The following is a 12,140-nucleotide window of genomic DNA, read 5'->3' as shown; positions in this document are numbered from 1 at the left end:
CATTTAATACTTTTCAAGGTCTAATACAAAATCTTTATGGAAGCGAAGTTTTATTACGAAAGAAACAATTTTAACAGTGAAATGTTAGATTTTTTTTTCATAATAGTAAGTTTTTTATTTTTTTTCAAATTTTTACAAATATGTACATCTTTGTTTAGGGATCAGCTGAAGGACGCTTCCGGGTGAGGAATTTTCTTACTATGTTGAAGACTTATTGGCAGCCTTTAGCTGTTTTCTGCTCTTAAGTCAGATTGTTGTCTCTTTGACACATTCCCCATTTCCAATATTAATTTCACACTTTATTTTGAACTCTAATGAAATAAACATTTAGCACACAACAAAACTTTCTCATGATCAACATCTGTTATTCACTGACCTGATCTGAATGTCTGCTTGTCTTTATCTTTAGATTTACTGGCGTTGGGCAGAAGTCTCCTGACATGACGTATAGCCACTTTCTGTAATTCTATTTCAAATATATGTCCAGATCTACTGCAGGCATACCTGTACATAGAAGGGGAAAAGTTTATGGAAATCAAAGTAAAATAGGAAAAGTTTCATGCTATAACCTAACATAACTTTTGATACATCACTGGACTTGTCAGAAAGTTGGTTTAATAAAAAAATACTTTTTAATTAATAATAAAAAGTAAAATTACAAAAATACAGAACTCTGAGGAATATTCAAAAGGGAAAGTCACTAATCAAAAAGTCAAACACATCAAACGAATGGATATTAACTGTCATATTCCTGACCTGGTGCAGACATTTATTTCAGATTTAGAAAAAAAAAGCTTTTAAAGGTTTATATCAAAGTTTTGTAATGTAGAAAAAAATAAAGAGTTTATTTTATATTCCTCACATCAAAAATTATTATAAACAAAACATCACAAATATTCTTAATTATTTCCTACAGTGTCAAACCAATAAATGTAATAGGACCATCAAATGGTTTTTTAATAAATAATAATATAGGCATATCCCAATTTTTTTAAGGTACTCATTGTTAATTGATTCAATACATACACAAGTCTGTCTGATGGATCTTTATCAGCATGGTAACCTGCTTCAAATGCTACATCAGTAAACTCCATAGAGTGATGTTCTCCTAGATTAACTGGAGCTGACCTCAACTGACCTTCCTTTACTCTCCACAGTCGTACATTGTCCCTTCCACATGATACCATTCTGTATAAAAAATATCTTTTACATTTATTTTTAAATCTAATAAAGCTATATAGTCCTATTTCATTCAACTAAATTTAAATCTTTTACTCATTTATCAAACTTTAATGTGAGTTCAGAAGATTCTACTTCTCTTACATTGTTAGACTACAATGAAGTCAGTAGAATGTGGATTGCATTTCATAACATTGATAAAAACAGAAACTCAAATCATAGATATTTTCAGTAAAACATAACATAAACTAATTGATTGTATGGAGCATAGAGGATGATTTATTAAGTAGATCATGTAGACAAGATTTTAAATTTTACCAGAAAAAATTTAAATATTCTTTGGAAAATGAATAATAACATTAACTATAACAATTTCTCTACATTTCAACAATAAATGTCTCTTCAATGATGCTCTATGTCTAAATATTTGAAAATCCAAAGCTTATTAAAAAGACGAAGTGCTATAATCCAAAAAGGACAATAATGTATAGCCAAGGTCATGCAAGGAATTAGAGCTTTGCATGAGGGAGATAATATTCCTTAATTTTTAATAATTTCTTAATTTATAACTGCAAATTTTAATAACAAAAAAAAATATACAAGTATCAATTAAAAGTATTGTCTAATAGGCTGGTGATACCCTTAGCGACTAACAGTCACCCAGCAGAGGCATTGGCCCAGTGGTAGTAATAACATTAACAGTAAACAAGAGTGCACACGCTGAAATGTCTCGCCTTCTATACTAACCATTGATATTATGTTGATAGTCCTAAGTATAAATTAAGCTAAGCTTTATTACAACTGTCACATAAACTTAACATTAACCAAGATAACTAAACAAAGACCAATGAACCTTGAAAATGAGGTCAAGGTCAGATGAACCATGCCACGCAGACAAGTACAGCTAACAATGCTTCTATACAACATATATAGTTGACCCATTACTGATAGTTTAAGAAAAATAGACCAAAACACAAAAACTTAACACTGTGCAATGAACCGTGAAAATGAGGTCACGGTCAAATAAAACCTGCGCGACTGACATAAAGATCATAAAATATTTTCATACACCAAATATAGTTGACCTATGGTATATGGTATTAGATAAAAAGACCAAAACTCAAAAACTTAACTTTGACCACAGAACCATGAAAATGAGGTCACGGTCACATGACATCTGCCCGCTAGACATGTATAGCTTACAATCATTCCATACAACAAATATAGTAGACCTATTGCATATAGTATGAGAAAAACAGACCAAAACACAAAAATTTAACTATAACCACTGAACCATGAAAATGAGGTCAAGGTCAGATGACACCTGCCAGTTGGACATGTACACCTTACAGTCCTTCCATAGACTGAATATGCTAGCCCTATTGCTTATAGTATCTGAGATATGGACTTGACCACCAAAACTTAACCTTGTTCACTGATCCATGAAATGAGGTCGAGGTCAAGTTAAAACTGTCTGACAGACATGAGGACCTTGCAAGGTACGCACATATCAAATATAGTTATCCTATTACTTATAATAAGAGAGAATTCAACATTAAAAAAAAATTGAACTTTTTTTTCAAGTAGTCACTGAACCATGAAAATGAGGTCAAGGTTATTGGACATGTGAATGACGGAAACTTTGTAACATGAAGCATCTATATACAAAGTATGAAGCATCCAGGTCTTCCACCTTCTAAAATATAAAGCTTTTAAGAAGTGAGTTAACACCGCCGCCGCCGCCGCTGTAGCCGCCGCCGGATCACTATCCCTATGTCGAGCTTTCTGCAACAAAAGTTACAGGCTCGACAAAAAATTATACATCTGATGAATGTAACTAAAACTAACGAAAATTAAGCGTTAAAATAAATGAAATACATATTGCCCCATTTTCATCTTAGATCAGTTCTAATAGGACTTCTCATTAATACTAGTAACATGCTTCTAAATACAAGCATTGTTCTCAAACAGCAACAAAGAAATAACAAGAATGTGTCCCCAGTACACGGATGCTCCACTCGCACTATCATTTTCTATGTTCAGTGGACTGTGAAATTGGGGTCAAAACTCTTATTTGGCATTAAAATTAGAAAGATCATATCATAAGAAACATGTGTACTAAGTTTCAAGTTGATTGGACTTCAACTTCATCAAAAACTACCTTGACCAAAAACTTTAACCTGAAGCAGGACGAACAGACATACGAAACAGACAGACGGACGTACAGACCAGAAAACATAATGGTCTCTACTATCGTAGGTGGGGCATAAAAATTACTGTAACAATGAGGAAAATCAACCTTTACCTGTATTCAGGGAGACCATTGACACTGAAAACAATAAATTGATACTGACACATCATGTCATAAAGTATACACCTGTTTTTCAAGAACTTCTATTTAAAATTGTAATTGTCCAAGGCACAATACCACTTTATGAACATCTAAGGGAACTGACATTTCTAGCTTTAAAAGTTCATTTTTTATATTTATATAAGGCTTATTTAAAACTAATTTGACATTTAAAACTGTCATTACATGTCTGAAATTTTCTATGAAAACCAGCTTGCCCAAAAAACCTGTGCCTTTTTCCTCAATCTAGTTTGTCTTTTAGGTAAACTGCAGACTGACCTATATTTCTTTGATACATTGGGAATTCATCTTTAAAATAGAAAAATAATTCGGTAGTTTTTTTTTCATATTCATCAATCAATTACAGTTTTTTCTACAATACTTTTTTCTAGTTTTATACCTTGTGTCATCAAATGCTGAGACCCTCAGTCTGACAATATCGACATCAGTGTGGGCTTTAGCTGTAACAGTTATCTCTCTATTCTTCATAACTTTAGAGGTGTTCCAAATGACAACCATCTGTAAAAATTAAATAAATTAAGATTTTCAAATTGTACCTTAATTTCCAATCCTTACAAGTTCAATGGTAGCATAGCACATTTTGTTGAAAATTAATGCAAGTAAAAACAAGTCCTGCGAAATAAGATGAGGTACTTCTTTATCTTAGAAAGTACCCTTGATACAAGTGCCTTAGGGTACATGACTTCTAAGTTAAAACTTGATACATGACCAATTCCTCTGTGGTCAATTGATCTTCAGCTTTTTTCTAAAAGTGAAATATTTCTTCCAATATCTATATTTATAAACTTACATTTTTTCCTTGACTATCTTTGCCTACTCCACATAGCATGTTTCCTTTGTGGGCAAAACTGAAAAAGAATAAAGCACAGAATTATAGAATAAGCATCTAAACTGTTTGTACTTTAAGCTTATATTTAAGTCTTTTTTGACAGATTGAAACAAGAATGTGTCCATAGTACACGGATGCCCCACTCCCACTATCATTTTCTATGTTCAGTGGACCATGAAATTGGGGTCAAAACTTTAATTTGGAATTATAATTAGAAAGATCATATCATAGGGAACATGTGTACTAAGTTTCAAGTTGATGTAACTTTAACTTCATCAAAAACTACCTTGACCAAAAACTTTAACCTGAACTTTGCACTATCATTTTCTATGTTCAGTGGACCATGAAATTGGGGTCAAAACTATAATTTTGCATTAAAATTAGAAAGATCATATCATGGGGAACATGTGTATTAAGTTTCAAGTTGATTGGACTTCAGCTTCATCAAAAACTACCTCGACCAAAAACTTTAACCGGACGGACGAACGGAGGCACAGACCAGAAAACATAATGCCCCTCTACTATCGTAGGTGGGGCATAAAAAGCACTAGTTACTTGTTACTGAATCCAAATTTGTTGCTGTGTTTTTGTATTGTACAAGATGCATTTTCATAGTAATAATTACACAAAGTATAGTTGAAGAGCAATTGTTTCATCCAAATATTCCTTTAATAAACTTTTTCATCTACAGTAAAACCTGTATAAACCGGCCGGCTTCGGGACTATGAAAATGGGCCGGTTTGGACAGTGAGCCTGTTTATTCAGGTTTCCGTTTTGACCGGAAGTTTATGACTTGTGACGTCCGACATTTTGCATGTAAAAGTTCTCTCTGATTGTAAATTATATCTAATAAATTAAAATACCTTCACTTCGTTTTTCATTGTTTGCATTTGCATCATAATGCTCGCGTTGTTTGGAATGTAAGAAGAGAGTTTCGATTTACTCCTATGATCAATAATTTGAAATGTTGGAATGGACGATTAAAAAGCCAGAAAATTATCAAACGTAATTTCATCACTTTCGAAACGTTGTCGTACAGTGTACAATATGAATTGATTGTTGTCATCCGGGCGTTTTTCATTATCAAGGTCATTTGTTTAGGGGTTCACAACAAGGAACCCAGGATTTTGAAATCACGATGTGAATTTCTTACTCCGCGATTTAAATTTGTTTATCCAAGTTAACACGTAAGTTCAATCCGAGATATATTTGGTTGGTCTTTTCGATTAATTGACACGTTTATAATGTTTTAATAAATAATACAGCTCACTACTGTACGATTGTAGGTTCACAGTTTGACACATGAATAATTGATTATCACGAAAAGCCATATTGTATAAACAAATATGTTTTGATTGCATATCGATCATTGAAATTAATTAGACAAACCGGTTTTGACAAGTAATAATTAATGTAATTAAGAGTATTGGAACTTCATAATTAGACCGGAATTCGTAATACACAGGGTCCGGTTTACAAAGGGTATTTTAACAAAGACTTTGAATGGAAAAATATGGGACTTTCATTTTCGGCCGGAATGGACAGGAAACCGGTTTATTCAGGGTCCGGTTTAATCAGGTTTGACTGTATTTGTTTGTATAGGTTTGTAAATATTTTACTTTTAATGTCCGGGAATACTTTTAAGTCAATATTATTTCAACAGAATATTTTTGTTATCAATCTAATTTCTGGGGTTTTTTTTGCTCAGCTTTGCAGGAAAGTAATCTTTTTAATTAATTTGTTGATTCTAAACATAAAACCTACCTAAGACAGTGTAAGGAATGAACATGTGTTTTACACATTGCCAGGCAGTCTCCTGTATTGAATTTCCATACTCTAACAACACTCAGGTTCCCTGTCTGTCCTGAAGCCAACATTGTACTGTTCCCAGTCATACTTATACAAGACACCTATAAATGAACAAATGACACTACCTTTTACAAATCATCAATCATTATATAAGACAAAAATTTATGTAACATAACGATTTCAAATTCCAAAATTAAAACATCAAAGTGAATAATTCATCTCATAATCAAAAGTTTAAAGAAATAGTCAATTATTAATGGTTTTGGTTATGCTAACTCTATAGTTTTTTTCTCATTTTAAGGTGTACCTAACACTTCAGGGAGATAACTCTGTAAAATCAGCTAAACGTTTAAATTACATTGCGTTGTTAAGGGAATATTAAGCTTCTCAATGATCAAAATTACTGTTTGTCAATCTGCTATGTAACCAGTGTAATTTTTCTGACAAAATAGTTGGTTCAAATTTTTTGAAATTTTTTATATTTTTGTCAAAGGATCAAAGTAAATACTTTGTCAAAATTTTGTGAAAATTAAACGAGCCAAATTAATTTTAGTGAAAGTGTTGGGTACCACCTTAAAAGACTGTATAATGACATATAATTGCTCATAACCACTTCATTTGAATGCTGGTGGACAGTTTTCTCATTGGCAAGCATACCACAACTCCTTATCTTTATATATTGTGATTAATCATACATATATAAAGCAGTAATTTGAAACAGTATTACCATGTTGATTGTATAGTAATTCCTACCTTGTCTGTGTGTCCTATAAAGAATCTCTGATGTCCATTACTGACTTTCATGGCTACAACTACTGCATGGCAGGGGTATACTACAGTTGATCCATCTACTGACCACAAAGCCTAAAGGTTGTGAAGGAATAAAATATTTGTCAATTATAAAATTATTTTGTTGAACTGAGATTTTACATGACATCAATGGATGTCTTAGACTTTTCATATTAAACAAAAAATTCAAGAATTAAAATAAAAACTAGAGGCTCTAAAGAGCCTGTGTCGCTCACCTTGGTCTATGTGCATATTAAACAAAGGACACAAATGGATTCATGACAAAATTGTATTTTGGTGATGGTGATGTGTTTGAAGTTCTTACTTTACTGAACGATTTTGCTTCTTACAATTATATCTATAATGAACTTTGCCCATTAGTAACAGAGAACTATATTTGGTAAAAATTTACATAAATTTACCAAATTAATGAAAATTGTTAAAAATTGACTATAAAGGGCAATAACTCCTTAAGGGGTCAATTGACCATTTAGGTCATGTTGACTTATTTGTAGATCTTACTTTGCTGAACATTATTCCTGTTTACAGTTTATCGCTATCTATAATAGTATTCAAGATAACCAAAAACGGCAAAATTTCTTTAAAAATTACCAATTGGAGGGCAGCAACCCAACAACCAGTTGTCCAATTCATCAGAAAAATTCAGGGCAGATAGATATTGACTTGATTAACAATTAAACTTCTTGTCAGATTTGCTCTAGATGCTTTGGTTTCATAGTTATAAGCCAAAAACTGCATTTCACCCCTATGTTCTATTTTTAGCCGTGGCGGCCATCTTGGTTGAATGGCCAGGTCATCGGACACATTTTTCAAACTAGATACCCCAAAGATGATTGTGGCCTAGTAGTTTCAGTGGAGATTTTGTAAAAGATTACTTAGATTTATGAAAAATGGTTAAAGATTGACTATAAAGGGCAATAACTCCTAAAGGGGTCAACTGACCATTTTGGTCATGTTGACTTATTTGTAGATCTTCCTTTGCTGAACATTATTGCTGTTTACAATTCATCTCTATCTATAATAATATTCAAGATAATAACCAAAAACAGCAAAATTTCCTCAAAATTACCAATTCAGGGGCAGCAACCCAACCGATTGACCGATTCATCTGAAAATTTCAGGGCAGATAGATCTTGACCTGATAAACATTTTTATCCCATGTCAGATTTCCTCAAAATGCTTTGGTTTTTGAGTTATAAGCCAAAAACTGCATTTTACCCCTATGTTCTATTTTTAGCGGTGGCGGCCATCTTGGTTGGTTGACCAGGTCACGCCACACATTTTTTTAACTAGATACCCCAAAGATGATTGTGGCCAAGTTTGGATTAATTTGGCCCAGTAGTTTCAGAGGAGAAGATTTTTGTAAAAGATAACTTTAATTTACGAAAAATGGTTAAAAATTGACTATAAAGGGCAATAACTCCTAAACGGGTCAACTGACCATTTTGGTCATGTTGACTTATTTGTAGATCTTACTTTGCTGAACATTATTGCTGTTTACAGTTTATCTCTATCTATAATAATATTCAAGATAATAACCAAAAACAGCAAAATTTCCTCAAAATTACCAATTCAGGGGCAGCAACCCAACAACCGATTGACCGATTCATCTGAAAATTTCAGGGCAGATAGATCTTGACCTGATAAACATTTTTATCCCACATCAGATTTCCTCAAAATGCTTTGGTTTTTGAGTTATAAGCCAAAAACTGCATTTTACCCCTTTGTTCTATTTTTAGCCGTGGCGGCCATCTTGGTTGGTTGACCAGGTCACGCCACACATTTTTTAAACAAGATACCCCAAAGATGATTGTGGCCAAGTTTGGATTAATTTGGCCCAGTAGTTTCAGAGGAGAAGATTTTTGTAAAAGATTACTTTAATTAACGAAAAATGGTTAAAAATTGACTATAAAGGGCAATAACTCCTAAACGGGTCAACTGACCATTTTGGTCATGTTGACTTATTTGTAGATCTTACTTTGCTGAACATTATTGCTGTTTACAGTTTATCTCTATCTATAATAATATTCAAGATAATAACCAAAAACAGCAAAATTTCCTCAAAATTACCAATTCAGGGGCAGCAACCCAACAAGTTATAAGCCAAAAACTGCATTTTACCCCTATGTTCTATTTTTAGCCGTGGCGGCCATCTTGGTCGGTTGACCGGGTCACGCCACACATTTTTTAAACTAGATACCCCAATGATGATTGTGGCCAAGTTTGGTTTGATTTGGCCCAGTAGTTTCAGAGGAGAAGATTTTTGTAAAAGTTAACGACGACGACGACGACGGACGACGACGGACGACGACGCCGGACGCTGGACGCCAAGTGATGAGAAAAGCTCACTTGGCCCTTCGGGCCAGGTGAGCTAATAAGCGCACAAGTTTTTCAAATAAGGTTACAGTTTTTCTCCATTAATTTAAATCCAAAATATTGTATTACTGAATAATAGTTGGTCGATGTAACCAAAACTGAAACCATAAATATGAAAAAAGTTCAGAGCCAATCATTATAATCATATATTATGTTTTTACGATTAATCATTATCACCAATTTGTGTCATAAATTATGAACTTACATCTTTAAATGTAGCACCACCAAATCCAACAATTCTTCTTAGTTTCAGGATGGGATCTGGTTCTAATGCCTACAAAATAAAAAAACAAATGTTTATGCTGTTCATATCATATTCCTTTGATTACATTATATGTGTATTTTTTCCTTGTATTTTGATTGTGAAATCCAGTTACAAACAGACAGTTACAGTTGTTGCTTTCATGTAAATTTGATCTTATAGGAAAGGTGATCTTTAAATTGAGGTTCAAAATACAAAGATATATTACATGAGTAGGACAAGTAGAGGGTAACCTGACAAGACAGGTTAACGCTTAAAAGAGTGTCATTAACAGTAATTCATTATAAAACCAATAAATATATATACCGTATAATTTGATTTCCTTGTAGCAGGAACATGTGCAGTTCCTCTTACTTTTTCTACATTTACAGACTGAAATAAAAAATAATAACCATAGGTCAAATTAAAATACACAACAATTTCACTTATCAATGATATCTTATAGGTAGAAGCAGTGTTCTTCCCAGGATTATTTTTAAGGCGCAAAATTCAAGGGCGCATAACTCTTTTTTTAGAGTGTACCTTTGTGATCTGAAGCAATCAGTCATAAATCATGACATGCAATATGAATTATAATGCATATTGTCATGTGTTTAATAATGCAGAGTATTAATGAATTACAAAAATATATATATGAAATAAATTGATTTTAAACACAAAAGTTATTTATATTTAGTCAATTAAAGAAGTCAAAATATAAATATTCATCTCTGTTTTTCTCTGCTCCTTCTAGGAATATTGTTTCTAGATAGTGTTATTTTGTTGGACAGTCTGTTCCTCAACTTTATCCTCTTTAGGGTTGAAACTCCCTCTCACAATTATTTTTGCTTATACCCCCTTTCACATTTCTAATTAGTTATCAAAAGTACCAGGATTATAATTTAGTACGCCAGACGTGCGTTTCGTCTACATAAGACTCATCAGTGACGCTCATATCAAAATATTTATAAAGCCAAATAAGTACGAAGTTGAAGAGCCTTGAGGGTCCAAAATTCCAAAAAATTGTGCCAAATACGGCTAAGGTAATCTATTCCTGGGATAAAAAAATCTTAGTTTTTCAATAAGTTCAAGTTTTCTAAGCCATGAAAACTCAGTCAGCCACTTGTCATTGAAACCAAAAACATGGTGCTTGCTGTTATCACTTGCTATAACTTTAGCTCGGTTGGGATTAGGAGAAGCAATAACATCTGCTTATACTGACAGTGTAGACAAGGTGTATTCCCCTTTTTATTAGAAGTCATTGGTCTGAAAATAAACTTCACTTCCATCATCTGTCTTATGCTCAGAAGTGACCCTTTTGTTATTTGAAGAGAACATGTTTATTCAAAATTAATAAAATCGAATATGGTTAGGATATTTGGTATACAATTTTTTAAAAGAAAAATATATTAACGAACAGCTGAACAGTTTCCTTAGCTTGACATTAGTCATTACGCTTCCATGTGTATTATTGTTAAAACCTACAAATTCGTTAAAGTTAAGACCCTTCTCTGCATTGAAATTATTTACTAGTTACACATAAGCTGCAGCGATTCAGTACCCATGTTGATTGTCACATATTTCCCGACGCACTGATTCACGATCGATGTTCAATGATCATTTTATTTCTAAAAGCATGACAGTTTGAGACGATTTTACCTTGCAAGCAATATTTTTTCACTTTCTATTGGAATAAAGCAATCCTCAATATCTTTAATAGAAGTTTATTTTAATTTTTTCCACTACAAATACTCTCGTTCATAATTTCCATCATAAATATCTTTAGCAATGTGTATTCAAATTTATCCACGTTCATTGGTCGTCTTTAAATAGATTCTTCTACTCGATCAAGTGATCACACACACTATGTGTATATACAAATTATGTATTTGCGAGCTATTTCTTCAATATCTGCACTGAAGTTTTTAAATTTTTCTAATTTTCTTCTAAAAATATCTATTTTCTTGATGATCATTTTCGCTATTACATGATAACATAGTCCAATAAGGCTGAGATAAGTGTGGCTTAGGTAAAACTAATTATCAGTTATTGCGTTACACTGACCGACCTCTCAGCGGTGATCAGCAACTTGACAATTTGAACCAACATTTATAATGAAAATGTGAAAAATAACACACTGCAGGATCAAATATTAAGGGACAGCGGCCAATTAAGACGCTGTGGGATCTACCACAATATTATGAAGGCACTGCGGCACCACAGCGTCATATTGGCCTGGGGAGAACACTGAGAAGTAGTCTTTTTATCATTTTTAAGCATTGTTTTTAATTTTCTTTCTGTACCTTTTTAAATTCAACTGATCAAGATAAGAAGGTGGAGGATCTGGATGCTTAAGTCTAATTACTTGTCTAATGTTGACTCATTTATGACAAAGTTTCATAAAATTCTGTTGTGGGGTTTCAGCAGCGTTGCACTGAAAATTGTTGCAGAGGGAGATTTAGTTCCACTTCTAAGTTCAAAGGGGCATAACTCCTTGATAAAACATGAATTCATAATTTACCTCT

The 12,140-nt window shown here is 32.8% G+C and overlaps 1 protein-coding gene across 2 annotated transcripts in view; it reads right to left on the bottom strand.

Moving 5' to 3' along the window:
- LOC139488515 (WD repeat-containing protein 90-like) overlaps nucleotides 1-12,140 on the bottom strand; it is a 49,064-nt gene that overhangs the window by 23,508 nt on the left and 13,416 nt on the right. The window contains exons 9-17 of one of the 2 annotated variants that reach the window (XM_071274209.1): nucleotides 9,943-10,008; nucleotides 9,580-9,648; nucleotides 6,942-7,052; nucleotides 6,144-6,289; nucleotides 4,341-4,398; nucleotides 3,930-4,048; nucleotides 3,485-3,508; nucleotides 1,027-1,188; nucleotides 377-504 (exon numbers count right to left, since the gene is read on the bottom strand). In XM_071274209.1, coding sequence (XP_071130310.1) covers nucleotides 377-504; nucleotides 1,027-1,188; nucleotides 3,485-3,508; nucleotides 3,930-4,048; nucleotides 4,341-4,398; nucleotides 6,144-6,289; nucleotides 6,942-7,052; nucleotides 9,580-9,648; nucleotides 9,943-10,008 — 883 coding nt within the window. The remainder of the gene's footprint in view (nucleotides 1-376; nucleotides 505-1,026; nucleotides 1,189-3,484; nucleotides 3,509-3,929; nucleotides 4,049-4,340; nucleotides 4,399-6,143; nucleotides 6,290-6,941; nucleotides 7,053-9,579; nucleotides 9,649-9,942; nucleotides 10,009-12,140) is intronic. The other variant, XM_071274210.1, reaches the window with a different exon arrangement.

This window comes from Mytilus edulis, chromosome 9, assembly GCF_963676685.1.
Source record: "Mytilus edulis chromosome 9, xbMytEdul2.2, whole genome shotgun sequence".
NCBI classification, from domain to species: domain Eukaryota; kingdom Metazoa; phylum Mollusca; class Bivalvia; order Mytilida; family Mytilidae; genus Mytilus; species Mytilus edulis.
The sequence above is the reverse complement of the archived record's forward strand: the minus strand, read 5'-3'. Positions and strand labels throughout refer to the sequence as shown.